Here is a 17,293-nt window from a genome sequence, read left to right as displayed (position 1 = left end):
GAAGCCAGAATCAATGAACCATTACTCTCCGTTGCTCGACCTTTATATTGTCGCGATGGGTGGCGAGAGATAAAAGACGGGTATATTGTGTGGTTTGGTTTGTATTTGTAATAATTTGAACATGGGAATTGTCATATATAACAGTAATAGACCAGCGGATTATAATATGATATTAATGAATCCATCTGTGCACGGCTTATCAAAGTTTGCATCTGTAAGAAGGGGAAAAATGCATTAATCAAAATATACCACATGATATTAACTACTTATGCTCTAAAGTTTATTGCTTTTATAGTACAAATATCTACGCGTCATCATATTAATTTGTGTTGATGCTATTTTAGATATATGTAATCTAAATTTTGATTAATTTATCTTAAAAAAAGTAGTTCAAAATATTATCATCTTAAAATTTATCTTAAGATATATGTTGATATATCATCAAAAAAATTATCTTGATCAGGCACAAATCTCAAGGCAAAATTAAGCCGAAAACTTGAAAAATTAAATATGGGATCACCTGAACTCCGATTTCAGTAAACTTACAGTCAAACTGAGCGTCTCGGAATCAAATTCGACTCAATCCGAGCCCAAATGAGTCCAAATCAAGGACTCAAAGCATTGTTGGAAAGTTCGTACCACAATTTGAGTTACCAAACGGCTTTCAAACATGAAGAACTTATGGTCGAATCGAGCGGCTCGACGAGACAAATCCAATGAGCCCAAGATCGCTGAATTCCAAAATCATTAAGACCTTCAAATGTTTAACGAACGATACACGATCAAGAGATTCAATATCGGCCATCCATCCAACCACTCCTCATTTACCTCTGATCTCTCGCCTATTTACGGGCCATGCCACTCCATAAAATCTATAAATAAATCCCTCATTTCTCTTGAGAGGGGCCCAAGCAAGAAGAAGAAGAGAAGAAGGAGAAGAGGAGAGAAGAAGATTATGATGGAAGAAACTCCTCAACCACGTACCGCCGCCGGAATTATGCTTGAATTCCGAAGGACGCCGGAATTATGCTCGATTTCTGAATGACACCGAAATTATGCTCAATTTTTCGAATGATGCCAGAATTCAGCTCGATCTCCAAGTGACGCCAGAACTCTGCACAACATTGTAATTGAATTTCAATCTAGAAATGATTCATTGTAGTCTGATCGTCCAACTTTTAGGAATGAGTCAGTCTTTTGTATCTCAAGCAAACACTAGTGGAATTTTTTCAACTAGGCGTGGCCCCGTGATTTTTCCCTTTCTAGGGTTTTCACATAAAAATCTTGGTGTTTCTATTTCTCTCATGTTTGTTTGCCTGATATCTATACAACCCTAAGACGGAAATTTTTTAACTCTATTGCCGCGTATATTTTAGCCTGCAATAAATTAGCGCCGTCTGTGGGAAAAATTATCCCATAATTTCAAGTGTTGCTACGATGGTCAACAAGCATATCATTCATATCGTTGGGACTTCTCGCTCCAACTCCCACCAATCTAAAAATCAATCTATGAATCATAGATGCCTGATATCTGCCTCTTTTTATCCTGGAGAGCAAAATGCTGTTGGAGAAGGAACCTCTAAAACTTTTTTAGAAGAGATAATTCGAAAGATAGAAGAATCTCAGAACGAGATCCTTCAACTCCTGTGAGAGACTCGACAGCCAGGATTACCACAAAAAGAGGAGGTTCTTCTCCCTCGAGCTCCACCACTAGTCGAAGATGTCCAACTCGAACATCTTCAAGCATAGATTCATCTTCCTCCGCCAAGAAGACATCCACAATCACGTTGTCGATACAGTAAGTTCTACCCATCCTTTGCCCACAACTCGGCAACCTCACATTCCTCCATTTCAACTTTTATACTAAAGAGGGATGCTAAATTTAAATAGGAAAATTCATCTGCGAAAGATATATAGCGGAAAGCCTCTAAAGCGAGAAGAAAAATGGGGGAGAAAGAAGGAAAGCCTGTAGAGTGAGAAGAAAAATGGGGGAAAGTCACATACTAAAAAATAACGGAAGGCCTCAAATTTTAGAAAGAAAGAAGAAGAAGAGAAGAAGGAGAAGAGAAGAGAAGAATATTATGAGGGAAGAAACTCCTCCTCAACCACCGCCGCCGGAATCTGCCCGATTTTCGAACGATGCCGGAATTATGCTCGATTTCCGAACGACATCGGAATTCTGCTCGATCTCCAAGTGACGTCGGAACTCTGCCCGACGTTGTAATTGAATTTCAATCTAGAAGTGATTCATTGTAATTTGATCGTCCAAACTTTTACGGACAAGTCAACCTTTTGTATCTCAAGCAAATACTAGTGGAACTTTTTCAACTCCGCGTGACCCCGTAGTTTTTTCCCTTTCTAGGATTTTCACGTAAAAATTATGGTGCTTCTATTTCTCTCATGTTTGTATGCGGGATATCCGTACAACGTTAAGATGGAAATTTTCTAACTCTATCGCCGCGTATATTCTAGCCCGCAACATATGTAATATAAAATTTGACCAATTTCTCGTGTTTCATTCATCTCAAATAATCTTAATAATTTTGAGGTTAATACTAATCAAAATTTTATTATAATATTTTGATTTCAATATACATACAAAAGTGGATCATATTTAAAGGAAATATTTAGAACTCTAATAAAAATATATTGTTTTTAGTATTTTATTTTTTTCTTGAAAAAAAGTCCCATAGAAAATTTCTAATAATTAAAATTATAATCTTAACATATTTAGAACTCTGATAAAAATATATGTTTTGAGTATTTAATATTTTTTCTTAAAAAAAAAAGTCCCATAGAAAATTTCTAATAATTAAAATTATAATCTTAAAGTAATAGACAATGCAAATTAAAACTTAAAATAAAAATCCGTCCAATCGCACTCTTTTTGGACAAAATCAAACCAATAGCTGATGTCATCCCCGCTATTATTATTATTATTATTATTAATTTGAATATTTGAAATATTGTGATTTGGGGGGTCTTCATTAGAACGGCATTTGTTGACTAAATTCCTATAATTCTAAACTTATTTAGATCAATAGTTTTTTAAAATATTTTGATTTTATATTATTTTTAATTTTAAATTTATGATCTGTGGTCAACTTAAAAAAATATATTAATATTAAAAAATTTCTATAAGATTGTGGAGTAGGCCAGCCACTAGGGAGAGAGCGGCTTCACAGTCACGAGCGGTCCCAACAATTTACAAAGAAAGAGTAAAAAATTAAATCGAAATGAGTGAAATTGGTTGGTGCGGATGAAAAATGGGAGGCCGATCACGGAGAGTGACAAGTTTACCGCGGCCGATTAAATTCTTCCGCCTCTTCTTCATTCCTTCCTTCTCCTCCTTCGCTTCATTATCAATTATCAATCTACTTTCACACAAACACTTCTCTCCACACATTTCAAAACTCACATTTTTCGCGCCCATCCAAAACCCTAATCAGAACGGTCTTTTTTTTTTTAATACATATAAATATTTATATATTGCCCTCCAATCTCTTCTTCGAATCCAAGTATGAATGTTACTCAATGCGCCCGGACTGGCGATGAGAGATGAGCTCCGACTATGCGATGGTTGCGGCTACTCAGGCGAAGAAGGATCGCCACATGGTCTCCTGGACTCAAGAGGTTTCACGCACCTTTCCTTACATCATTTCTTCGACTTCTTTCTTTCTTGCGCTATCAAAATTAGTTTTCTTTTCGTTCCCTAGGAGGACGATCTGCTTCGGGAGCAAGTCGCTGTTCATGGCTCCGATAAGTGAGTAGTTCTCTGTTCCTCGGCCCTCTTTTGACAGTTTGTTGTCGGGATGAATTCATATGATGATCTTTGAACCTTTCTTTTCAGCTGGACTATTATTGCAGCAAATTTCAATGATAAGACTGGCAGGCAGTGCAGGAGAAGGCGAGACATTTGTTCCTCTCTCTCTCTCTCTCTCTCTCTCTCTCTCTCTCTCTCTCTCTCTCTCTCTCTAGGATTCCGTTCTTTTTTTAATTTCTAGGTTTTATCTAACAGTGTTATAAGGATAATGGTTGTTTGCAGATGGCTTACATACTTGAACACGGAGTGCAAGAAAGGTGGATGGTCGCAGGAAGAGGACATGCTCTTATGCGAGGTAAGAATTTATTGTAGCATTGATTGCCGATTCTAAATTTTATTTCAACCTATTGGTTATTTATGTTATTTCAGAAATGGGACACTTTAGAATTCCGGAATTAGGGTGGCCATGATCAAATGTTGAATTTACGAAATGCATGCAGATGCTTAATCACAAACCCGGACTATATTCTTCATTATCTTCAGCTGCTCGGCTAATATATAAATCGAGAATGTTCAGTTAATTTGGAATTTGATCAAGATAGTGACCATGCATTTTTTCTTGTTTTGGTGCCACTTGACTTAAATTGAAAAAAAAAAAAAATTTTTCTTTGAGTGGCTATACATTAAATTCCCTGTAAGTCTGTAACCCCTTTCTGTAACTTGAAAACAAACAACCCCTTATATTATTTATAGATTAATCATATGCTTAAAAACTAAATTTTATGAAGTAGCACCACATGTTCTTTTTTTAAAATGAAGAATTTAATTTCTGATGCTGGAGTTCTAAGTTGATGTGCAGGCTCAGAAGATATTTGGGAACCGATGGACTGAGATTGCAAAGGTGGTTGCAGGAAGGTAATGGAGACAGCTGTGTACAACAATAATGCTTTATCTTTACCGAAGAAGAAGGATAATATTAATGTTTTGTTGCTGTCTTCCTGCAGAACAGATAATGCAGTGAAGAACCGTTTCTCTACCCTTTGCAAAAAGAGAGCAAAGCATCATACAATATCCAAGGAAAATAATGATTCTTGTACACACCCTAGCAATAAGAAAATCATGGTGGAACCTTCAGCAAATAAGCAACAGACTGGGTATGTTCAAAATCTAGCAAACAAGCAGAGTTACTGCAACTATGCATTTTATTTCTGCACTGTAGGTCTGGCAGCTCGGACAATGCAGAAGACTTCAGTTCCTATGAAAAATTAGCAACAACCCATGGTATTAGTGGTGGACGGTCAAGGCCACCTTTGACAGTTCTTACTCAAAACTTTAATAACCTGAGATGTTTATCAGCACAATGTCATCTCGATAGCAGTAAGCCTACAGCATGTGATAGTAAGTAATCATAGAATCTGCTGTCCTTGTTTCATCATTTTTTTGCTTGATTTTACTCTTAGAAGTTTACTGAGAAATGCATCACTTGCCGTTGAAGCAATTGCAAATTGTGAGGTCCAGGGCAATTTCCTTAGAAGAGATGATCCAAAATTGACTGTTTTGTTGCAACAAGCTGAATTACTCAGCTCTCTAGCTGTTAAAGCATACTCTGAAAACAAAAACCAGAGTCCCGATGATTCTTGGAAGGTACTTAGTTTTTTGACAAAACTCACTTCTATAATTTTCCTTTTTCTTTGTTTTTCTTTTATGTATATACTTTTTAGCACTGCGAGCTAAAAAATTGTTTTGTCACATTTGGTTATTAAGGAACTTCAGAATTATTTGATCCAGAATCGGGAAGAAGGAACATTGAGTAGTTTTTCTGGAATGGATTTCCTGTTGGATGACTTCGAAGGAGTGTTCAAGGATTTCCAATGCGTGGATACAGAACTTCAGCTATCAAGGAGGCAATATGCATTGATATACCTTGAGAATTAAGTTATTTTGTTTCTTCATTTTGTAGTAAATAGATGGCCTATTGAACAGGGATGCTGATCAAGATGGCTGTCAGACTAGTTCTGTTATGAGCACTGGGTGTACTCATGATGATCCGGCAATTAACATGGATGAACATCTGCTCGAACATTGTTCTGTAGGTTGCAATGAAGGGCAAACTCATCAGGGCACCCCTGCTCCAGTTAAATTTGTTTGCCAAGGTATCTGATCATGTTAAAATTATATCCAGAGGTTTTATTAGAAGAATTATGAAGGGCTTGCATGAATAGTTTCTTTTCCAGGTGGAGCCATGACTTCTTCTCTAGAGCTCGCTCAGAGTGGTGAAAACATACTTGTCTCATCGATTTCAGAATTCAACTCCCCTCTTAAAACCATCCCACTTTTTCATTCTTTCACAGAGGGGATTCCTAGTCCAGAATTTTCATCTAGTGTAAGTTTTGAAATACTAAACATTAAGGTTGTGCAAATATCAGTTAGAGTTTCCTTGTTCTCGGAATCCTAGGCAGGCTTCATTTAATATTATCTCTTTGTCACCTAATGTTAGTGATTTGTAGCGTTAAAACTAAGTCAACAATGGGAATGGAGATGTCACTAATTCACATGTCGCAATATTGGGAACATAATTTTTTTTGCACGTTATGTGTTTGTTGCTCTACTAGCTGTTTAAATCGTAGAATGTAGATATAAAATTTACAAATATAGATATCAAAATCTTAGAGAGAGCATTCGAGGCATTGTTGAATCCCCTTTGATATTTCACCAACCTGCAATTAGTACAATTTAGAATGAAATTTAAGATAAAAAAAACTTGATTATCTAAAAATTTCCTAAATGTTGCTAAGCATTTATCTAAAACATTTCACTAATTGACTACTATTTACTGGTCCTTTTTTATTATTTCGAACTCACTTTATTGTTTTCTTTTTTAGTGATAAAAAAAAAATTGATTATTGATGAAACTAATTTTGAGTGATACTTTTTTAAATTTTCAGGAGAGAAAATTTCTGTTAAGCGTCTTGAGAGTGCCTTCATCAAAGCCATCCTCAAATAGAAACCAAACATCTTCTTGCAAAAGAGATCCTCGGCCCAATTCAAGCAATTCACATTCATGCAAAAGAGTTCTTCTTAATAGCCTATGACCATCTTAGTATGTGCTCTCAACCTCTTGCCTCATTGATCCGTATTGAGATTTTTAGGTCAATGGCTCCCTTCCAATTAGTGATGATAATCTGCATCAGTTTTCTATGTTTGTTTTCAACTGCGATATTTCCACCTTGTTATTATAAAAGTGTGGAGTGCAGGTATATAGGATTGCTGTCTTCTATATACCTATCCTATATATATATATATTTGTTTGATTTATTATGAGCTGTAAATAGGTTTACTTATAATTATTATTTGTGTGGGTAATTAAGTGAGTGTGGATTGCATTTGTTGGAGTGTCCTTTATATTTTATTTTGGTCTGCAAAGTGATGGAATAAGTCTCTCCCTCTGCTGAAGTCTTCATGTCTGTAAGCTACATTTGTGTATTGATGATTGGAAATGTAGACAATAAGTGTAGTGTTTTTGTGTGATGTCAATTGCTGCCTCTCATCAGTTATGTGATTGTCCGCTGGTTGGAACTTGTACTCTAAAGATTTTGTTTGGAATGGTTTATGCTTATTTTTATCTTTTACTATAAATTTTCCTTTTATTTTGCTCGCACGCTATCCCTTTTTATGTCCAAGGATCATGTTGAGATGAGCTTTTTATTCACCAAGACAAGTTATTATTCTCCGTCCAAGTTTCTTTGTATTTTCGCGTTAAACTCAAAATCACATTACTAATTATATTTATAACAAGAAAGCACATCTGAATAAAATTTTATCATTTTTTTAGATTAAATTAAAAAAAAATCTGCATCGTCAAATGACTTAATTTTTCAAGTTTATTTTCATTCATGCATTTTAGTAATCAAGTTTATTCAAAATTCTCAAAGAGAATGACAATTCAAATATTAATTTTAAATAATTTTGCTGCAAGAGAGAGAGCCAGAGCCATCAAAGTAAATGAGACAATTTTTGAGAATGAACTTAGGCTTTGTTTAAGAAAGCTTTTTTAGCACTTCAAACAAATTTTTATTATAAAAATTTTAATGATTTTATTAAAAAATTATTATTTTTATTATTATTAATTTGGAAACAAGATATCCATGTGCTATCACCCTTGAAAAACCATTTGGCGATGTGACTACTCTTTGGTTAACACCCACTCCAAAAACTTTCTGGCTCACACTTGATTGAGTTCCATTTAAAAAGCGCAATCACTCGAGGAAAATCGAATACGGGTTAAGAGGTTTCCAATCATAATCGTCTACCAGCTAAGCTAATAAGCATGAGTGAGTTTAAAAAATTAGATGTAGCAAAAAAACAGTTAGCAAACTGTTCTAAATAAAATCCTAATCATTCAAATAATCTAATATACAGTCTAGGCATTGGATGTGGCAAAATACCTTGGCGACCCTGTTCTGTAAAGCCGCTATTATTAGAAGTTACACAGAGCATAACTTTGTACTACTCTTATGAATATAAATGTTAATAAGCACAGCAGCTATCTCATAATGGAAAAACACTGTTTTTTTTTTTTTCAAATAATAGGGGCCAGTTATTGTTTTCATTGAAACACTTATAACTAAAACAAAAGCGTGCATGCATTTAACCAGAGGAATGAGAGACAAAATGAAAAAACAAATCCAGTCCAATACACAGCAGTATCTGCAACTGCAAGGTGCATCAGAAAAACTTGATGAAATCCAAAACTCTACAGATCAATAATATTCAGATTTAATAATAACAAGATTCTTTCTACAACAGTCGTCAAACCATTCTAATACAGCAGACTATAGAGTAAAAGACTAGAGAAGCAATTTATGGAGAAAGGAAAAACCCACGATTCCATCCATATAAACATCATCAGACTAATGGCAGGGTAATTCTTCTACCATATATATTCAGTTCTTTGATCATAGACGACCCTGCCTGCATTACCCCCTCTTACACTGATGATTACGGCTTTAAATCTAACTCTTCAATTGTCTGACCTCAAAACCACCTTCTTCCCGGTTGACTAACCTATAGGGCATGTAGGTTCCCATTACTCTATCCCATATTGAAAAGAAAGGCTGAGAGTAGTTATACTTTGCCCCCTGAAGCTGATGGTGGACGTCATGATAAGCTGTATTGTTTTGGAAGAAAATGTGAAAAATGTTGCCAGGTAGCCAAAGCCCACAGTGATCGTCAACAGTCTTCATCACCGCGAAGCAAAAGAAGAAAACTGCTGTTTGCGCAGTCATGCCAGAGATCAAGAAGGAAATGGCACCCCCAAATGTGTCCAGAAGGAGACCTTCAAGGGGATGGTTGTAAAGGGCTCCGATTGCATAAGGAACAACCAGCTTGTGATGTTGAGAGTGTATGTGACGATACAGAAACTTGTTTTGATGCATGTAACGATGCACAAAATATTGCCACGTATCCATCACTATCATTGCTATAAATATCTGGATTACTTGAACTGGAACCGATGGTTGTATCAGTTTCTCTGTAGGGCTTGAGCTCCCAGTTACCTGATTCAAAAAAATAAATTAAAGCGTTAAAATGAAATAAATGGAAAATTTGTCGCTAGAAGGTCAAAATTTTAAAATTATTTAACTAGTGCTCTTTCAATCAAAAAAAGACTTTGTCTCATGCACCATTCGACTAATGCCCCACTTTAACTAAAGCTAGCAATCTATTGATAGAATAATCTTCCCATCTCCCAACAGATGTTTAAACACTTTTCATGTTTGATGGGGTGCCGAACGCTTCCATTTTATATATTGATATTTGAATAAAAATAAACCATCCTAGTCTCGCATACCTGCTTGCCTTGTGAACACTATTCAAGTTATGTAACACTTCTAACTTGTCACAAAAGCCAGCAGTATATTGAAAGAATAAGCTTTCCAACCTGAATCAAATTGCACAATTCTTTTCATCTAGATGCATACTATCTAATAAGCGTTAAGACAATTGCACTTTATATCTTGACAATTGAACAGAAACGAAGCATCCAAATCAAAACCATTCTTTCAGCTGCTTTCTTTAGCTTTTGTCACCAAGCTTGCCCGTCTAACGGTATAATTACATGATAACAATGGTAAAAAAATGAAGCTCAAGTCAGAACATTCGGTTAATGAATATGAGCAAACAGTCATTCAACAAAAAAAATATATATATATGTAAATGAAGGACTAGAACTGCTCACTAGTGAAAAATATACGCCAAAGCCAAACCTCCTCAATCAAAAAAGTGAATAACCATAAAACTCCATATATGGTCACAAGGGTCAACTGAAATGTCATAATGATGGCAGATGTTCTAAGAAAATCGATAGAGAATATGTTTTGACATGTTGAACATGAAACAAAAGGAAAGAAACCACGTTAATCAAATCAACAAGGAGACTAATTTGAGTAAAATCACACAAAGCATTAATCCAGAAGGAGAAGAAAAGCACCTAGAATTAGCACATGTTCTAGTGCCACAATATCATTAGGGTTTAGGGTTTACGGATGTAAAATAACAACATTACATCTCACTCCATTTTTCTTTGAAACATTTTGAAATCCATATCCCTTTGAGCACAAAATGGAATATGCAGCAATGAAAAATCCTATTTTTAAGGCCAGATGCATGTTATATTACGGATGGCGCTTGTTCTCACTAGTAGGATATCCAATTCGCCTGAAGTAGATAGAGTATACAGTTGGTTGATCCGTTAATGTTGGCACTAGCCTAAGTACCCCAACAACACCCAAACACAAGTATTTGACAATATTTTATCAACTTATACAAATATCACTTGTTAAAATATAATATTTCAATTAATAAAATAAAATAAAATACACTTGTTAATATAAAACGTATTTGGGCTTAAATGCATAATCTTAAACTCAACGGATAAAAAATTTAAAACCACGACCCTCACATGCTCAAGCTCTTACCCATCACGGCCAAACCTACATCTTCTCTTCCTCATGATGCAGGATGGTTTAGGGATTAAGGTTTTCAAATACAACTAGAATGAATGATGTGGTCTAGTAAATTATTTTTAAAAAATGAAACTTAAAATTTACATATCAAAAGCGATTAAATAGGCCAAAAACTTACTTTCTTCACATGTAAACATAAAAATTATAGTTAAAACTTACGGGTTGCTTGATTGGACTAAAACTGAATGCAAAGTAAACCAAATGCATTATCTTTTTACTTTTTGGTGTTTGGTTGGACACAATGTAAAGTAAAATAAAATCTTGATGTATTCCAAACCCCATGTTGCAGCTCATTTTCCACGTAAAAGAAACCTGCCCGTTTTGAGTGAAAAAGGAAATCACGTGAGAGAAAAAGAGAGAAGCCCGTGGGAAGCATCTCATTTCTTCATCAGCGTAGTTTATTCTGCGTTGGATGCCAATGCTGGCGTCGGGAGAAGTGCGAATGGGAGGTGATTTTCAAATTTGGATGCTCGTGGCGTCGGGGAGAAATGCAGCAATTTCGCGTCCTTCGGCGATTCAAGCATTCCACAGCAGCGACTTCGATGGCGTCACACAACATGTGACCTACGGCAAGGCGCTGTGTGATGAGCGGATTGAATAACTTGGCGGGCGAGCTGATCGACCGCATTCCAAGCACAGCGGTGAGTTCGAGGCCCTCTTTGTGCTCACAATTGTACTCATTTCGCGCCTCATTAACAGGTAAATGATGTTGTTCAATATCACCTCACCTTTTTCATCTCGCTCTCATTTTTGCTCGCCAATTTCGAGCATGGCATCCCTCTTTGTCACGCTCACACTCTCCAAGGAGAGAAATTGACATAAAGCAAAGCGGGTCCACCCTACGATCCAATCCCTGCCCATAATCTTTTCTACTAGTATACTTTTTTTGGCGCATATTAGGGCTTCTGATGTTTCTTCGTGATCAAAATACCAGCTTTGAATTCTAAAGATGGAGAAGATACCACTCTTTCCTACCCCTTAGCCTTAAAGCATAGATAGCCATAAGCCTTCCTCCTTGGATGTCTTATCTACCATATTGAGGAGATGTTCATAACTTCATATTTACCCAATCAATTCTAGGATATTAAGAAGATATTATCATGCATAATTGTTATAAGCCTCATCTTTGGTGCCCTCTTCACCACTTGGAGAAGATACCATTCTTTCCTACCCCTTAGCCTTAGAGCATATGTACCCTTGGCAACACTGGTATGTACCATCTATCGTTACTATAAACCCAATATGAGTTTCTCCCTCATATGATAATGAGGTGTAATTCTTGTCTGTCAATTTAGGACTAAATCTCCACCCTTGATCTATAAGGTTCTCTTGAATGTGTTAACCCATAGTACGGACTAGGGGTGCAATCGAGTAAAACCAACTAGTGAGCCAGCTCGAGCTCGATTCGTGAACAAACTTGCGGGTCGAGCTTATCGAGTTTTGAGCTCGAGTTTGAGCAGATTTCAAGTTTGTTGGATTATCGAGCTCGAGTTTGATCCTTAGGATGCTCGGCTCGATTACTCGTCGAGTTCGAGTGCAGAATTGGAATCGTGAAATTGCGGACGACGAAGCAGAAGGCGGAATAGCGACGCAGGCTTGAATGCGAACGACAAGCTAGAATCGCGGAATCGAGCAGCTTGACGAGCTAGTTTTTAGTGGCACGAGCCGAGTTTGAGCTCAGAATTTAGCTCGCGAGTCGAGCTCCAGTTACGCCTAACTCAAGCTCAACTAGACTCATTTGCACCCCTAACCCATAGTCACTAACCAAGATCTTCATATTGCCAAATGACTAAGTGGATTAACGGCACTAACGAACTTTGGATAATAAAATCATGAGATCTTGACCAAAGTGCCATCTGCAATCAGAAGGTTATTCTTTACTTTCTTGCATCAATTCACTCCTTTACTCCTTAACAGGTGCCGCCACATGGCATCATAGGTCCAATTTTGAGCATATCCCTATATTTAATGTCAAAGATATAAGTCCCTCTTTTGCATCCATTTCATAACTTTTGAGTCAACCTATCTTGGTTATCATAATGTTCCTCCCTTTATCCTCCATAGAGCCCCATAAGGTTCATTCTGATTTTGACCTTACCATATTTATACTGGTCTTACCCGATTTAAACGCAAGCATTGACTTATTAATCGGTGGTGCTTTTCAACATGCTTCAGATTTAACTAACCTTAGGAACATGCTCGTTGCTCCTCTGGGAAACCACATCTCTCAAAATTAAAATAAACTTTGTTGGAGCTACATTACGTGTAGGAGAAATTTTAAGGATAGATATACTTAATCTATCTCACATTGATCTCTGCAAACCAATAGAGTGCATTGATCAATAATAGTTAGTCCTCCACTACAACATCGCAGGCATCTTTTAAACCAAAGGTACAAAATTGACTATCAAATACTACAACATCGCAGGCATCTTTTAAACCAAAGGTACAAAATTGACTATCAAATTTTGAAGTTATCTCATTGCATAAACATGAGGTTGGATCTTCTTCGCTTTAATTACTGCTTTTCTTAGCTTATTGTATTGCTATTAGTTTGATATTGACAATGCAAGAATCCTAATTTTGATTGAATTGGCAATAAATGGGACTCTAATTGCAATGTGAAATTTCAATTACATGCAAATTTTTCATGTTCAAATTTCTAGTTGATTTCTTCAAATTTAATCAAGCATTGCATAATCATTTTGATTCAAATCTCATATTTTAAAGTTGCATACAAGAAAAGTGAGTTTTGTATACGCGATAGTCTTTGATTTGTGAATCCAAATTTATTGTGTTATTAACATTCCTTGAATCATCATTGTTAAATTAGGAACCCTAGACCCTTAAGTGAAATGCAACACATAAAGAGTTTTTTCTATTGTATTTCTCCTAAAAAAAACAATAAATAAAGTAATCAAACTTCTATCCACCATTCCATCATCCTCACAAGTACACAATTAATGGTCTCACGCATATCAGACATTCCATACATACCCTATGAGCATAATCTTGCTAATGAATTCATGGAATATCCCATAAGAAAACAATTTTCATGGTTTAATGCTTGTTAATTTTTATAAGAAAATGATTTCTATTGACGACAACATGTACAGTCTAAATTCCTAGCACTTCTTAAGTATTTCAAGATCTGAAGATGGACTAGATTGGATAACAATTTGATATCATAGAAATCAAAATTTGGTTGAGGATACAAACTACATAGCATTAATCATATCTTCAGGTGTAAGGGGAAAATAATGAGAGAAGAAATTTAATATCACCTTTCACATGCATTAGAACAAAAACATGAACTTCCCAGCAACCAGGCCAGAGTTAACTAATGATTATTAATATTCAACCTTGAAACAATAAAAATTTTCAAGTTCATGTCCATTATTCACAGCAAAATTTTGGTCATAAATGGAACATCAAACTTAAGAATGTACATTAAACATTTGATTAAATGCATTCCATTGCTAAAATTGCAGATAGAGAAACAATGCCAACAATTCCAGGCATATAAGTATGCACTCCTTCGTTTAAAATCTATTGAGAAACCAATAATAACACAATGGAATGCTAGTTACTTTTATCCAAGAAAAAAATAAAGTTGAACAAAATTCCATTTATGCATTGATTTAAGTTAGAAATGTCATTTGCAGCGACAAGATGCAAGGAGTAATTTCAAGCTCTTAAAAAAAAAACTGTTCCACCTTGCTTTTCAAAGTTAACTTGATACTAAAGAGTTCAATTTCAATGGTAAGATTTCACATGCATGTTTATGCAAAGTCCTAGGATACTTTTCTATTTGATAATGTAATTAAATAATCATCCTGATTATCTTTCTATTTAAGTTGCAATAATAGGCACCCAAATTACAAATAAGTTCAACTCCTACACCCTGAGGGGGATCCTACAAAAGAAACGATAAATAAGTTAGACTAGAGCTATAGCTAATAAATTTGTACTCTATTTCAAAAACAAGCAATAGCTGCAATAACTAAAATTCTCAGTGCAAATGAGTCATTCATGCTAACGCAATCCTTGCTTAATCTAACTGGAGGCTGGAGCCATGAGTACCCAACAAGGTTGGAAAGCAATTCAATTCCAGCGACCAATTAACACTCAACATCAACCAAGTGTCTGAAATCAGGGTTGCCGTTATATTGGAGCACACAGGTTCCCTAGCAAAGATGTTATCAGTACCATCAGACCTCTTATTTCGGATTAGAATTTCTTAACATAAACAAAAAAAAATCTTTGCAAAAGCATATATGAGTATTATTCTCTGCATAAGGAGGAGCAAGGCTAGTTTTCATAAACCTGATTATGAACATAATTTTATTTCATTTACAACTAGTTAATAACTTTAATGGCTTATATCCTTTGCTAATTACCCAACCATTTTTACAGCTACCCAACCAACAAATTGAGCTCAGTGATGGCAGCCACCCAATATAAATATCAAGAGCGCTGTGGTTGGCAGTCTGAAACATCAACAAAAGAAATCAAATATCCTAGTTAGCAAACCTGCTAAAACTTTTATCAAGAACATAATCCCAAATACTCCAGGAAAAAAAAAAAATCAAGAACACGTATGCATGAAAATTTGTCTTCAAATTCATGTTCTCCATTCAATCAGTGGATGTCACTAAAATAGCGTAGCCTCTACTTACCAAAAACAAAATTCGGGCGACTGTGGCCTGAACCAGTTGCTGAAGAAGAACGCCCTTGATGACTGTCGATATTGCCACCAAATTCTTCTGCTCCTCCTCCTTTCTGGTATGCAGCCGGAACCGATCCAAGGGTGGCAAGATCTGGTAAATCCCGGAATAGAACCAGTAAATGACGATCGGGGCAAAGGTACCCATCATCTCATCGCTGACATAACCCTCCCAGAACACCAACGTACCAAACATCGCAAATAGTCCACGATAATTCTCACAAAATTCGATAAAAAAAACGGCGAATGATGGAATCAATAATACATACGGATAAAATGGTTCGATAAATAAAAAACCCGCGTCATGGATCCCGCATTCTGGAACCGTGGAAATAGATCCGGCGCAATCAGCATGAATGGAACGAGGGTTTCAGGGTGGCGAAGTTATACGGGTTGAAGATTTTAGGAGGAGAAACCCAAATTCCGAACAAGGAAAGAAAGAAGAGAGAAAGAAAGAATAAGCGGCAGATCTGAGACCGATTCACAGAGATATTTTTCGCTGGGATAGTGGGATGGAGGCCAGCCAAGCCAAGCTAGAGGCGTTTCGTGTTCCCTTTGGCCTTCTCCAATCTTTTCCCCTAGCTTTCACCCGTGTGTTGGGGCAATTTTTAAATAAATAAATCTTTCCTTTGGATATTAATAAGTTGAAAAGGACTGGACTGAAAAATCAACAATTTAATGAAGTATTAAATATACATTCTATTATTATTACACCCAAGAACATTTATGATAATAAACATGAAGTACTTAAAATCTTAATTCTAGATGAAGGCCCAACATATATAGGCATGAGAGATGGTTATGAGCTAGACATCATAAATTTTTATTGTGAAAAACTTAAAAAAAATTTATGGGGTTTGATTTAATTAGAATGATTACACTATTATTTATCATTGATTACAAATAATATTATTTTCACAAATAGGAAAATATTGGTACAATGCAGTAGACATAAATTATATATTATGGATTTCATAGTAAAAGTTGGAAGAGTCATGTGATGCGGTAATTATTTTCAAGAGGCTATTTATTATTATTCATTTATTCTCTTAATCTCTTTCGACGAGGGGAGACCAAAGAACCAATAAGCCTAACAAAATCTTCGTGTTATTGTATGCAGCCAAAGTTGATGTAGATGATGAGCATCAACTTATATGTTATGGCTTGTATTGATACTATTGGTGATTGTTGCGTCATGGAGTATTCGCGGCGGTAGAGAAATATAATATTTAACGTCTTAACTTTATATGAAAATTCGGCACACAATAAGATAAGAGAGGATATAAAATTCATATGAGACACTAGATTTTTACTTGGAAACCCTTGAAAAGGGGGAAAAACCACGATGCCTAGCCCAGTTTGAATGAATCCACTAGTATTACAGTTGATTACAAATGAGGCCCTTCCTTGAGGAAAGGCCTTAGCTTGATGTACATCATATGGAGTACATTACATGGTAGGAATACAAAGAATCACTGTTGACGTGTTCATTTGGTCAGAAGGACCATAGTTTGGTGACAAAAGTCAGAAGAACCATAGTCGGCGGGTGACGGAGGTTACAAAGACCATTGTCTGGCGACGAAGGTCAGAAGGACTATAGTCGATGGGTGACGTAAGTCAGGAGGACTGTAGTCGGTGGGAGATGGAGGTCGGAAGGACTGTAGTCAGTGGGCGACGTAAGTCAGGAGGACCGTAGTCGGCGGACGATGGAGATCGAAAGGACTGTAGTCGGTGGGCGATGTAAGTCAGGAGGACCGTAGTCGGTGGACAACGGAGGTCGGA

The 17,293-nt window shown here is 36.1% G+C and overlaps 2 protein-coding genes across 3 annotated transcripts; one reads left to right on the top strand and one right to left on the bottom strand.

Annotated features, from left to right (window-relative positions):
* Positions 1 to 3,210: 3,210 nt before the first annotated feature.
* Positions 3,211 to 7,063, top strand: LOC110110406 (transcription factor MYB124). Of its 2 annotated transcripts, none has more exons than XM_028701410.1 (12): positions 3,211 to 3,633; positions 3,717 to 3,763; positions 3,851 to 3,907; positions 4,046 to 4,118; positions 4,623 to 4,678; positions 4,768 to 4,917; positions 4,983 to 5,161; positions 5,259 to 5,407; positions 5,528 to 5,667; positions 5,747 to 5,916; positions 5,986 to 6,146; positions 6,709 to 7,063. In XM_028701410.1, the coding sequence occupies exons 1-12, from the start codon at positions 3,559 to 3,561 to the stop codon at positions 6,853 to 6,855; spliced, it is 1,404 nt and encodes a 467-aa protein (XP_028557243.1). In that variant the 5' UTR covers positions 3,211 to 3,558; the 3' UTR covers positions 6,856 to 7,063. The 2 variants fall into 2 exon arrangements, with proteins under 2 accessions (XP_028557243.1, XP_020697523.1); XM_020841864.2 differs by having other exon boundaries at positions 3,217 to 3,633; positions 5,998 to 6,146.
* Positions 7,064 to 8,502: 1,439 nt separating this feature from the next.
* On the bottom strand, positions 8,503 to 16,085 carry LOC110110402 (very-long-chain aldehyde decarbonylase GL1-9-like). The gene is made up of 2 exons (XM_020841858.2): positions 15,465 to 16,085; positions 8,503 to 9,318 (listed from the first exon to the last, which is right to left on the bottom strand). Exons 1-2 carry the CDS (start codon positions 15,705 to 15,707, stop codon positions 8,776 to 8,778), a joined length of 786 nt encoding a protein of 261 aa, XP_020697517.1. The 5' UTR covers positions 15,708 to 16,085; the 3' UTR covers positions 8,503 to 8,775.
* Between the last annotated feature and the right edge of the window lie 1,208 nt (positions 16,086 to 17,293).

This window comes from Dendrobium catenatum, unplaced genomic scaffold, assembly GCF_001605985.2.
Source record: "Dendrobium catenatum unplaced genomic scaffold, ASM160598v2 fragScaff_scaffold_1687, whole genome shotgun sequence".
Taxonomy (NCBI): domain Eukaryota; kingdom Viridiplantae; phylum Streptophyta; class Magnoliopsida; order Asparagales; family Orchidaceae; genus Dendrobium; species Dendrobium catenatum.
This window is presented reverse-complemented; position numbering and strand designations above follow the sequence as displayed.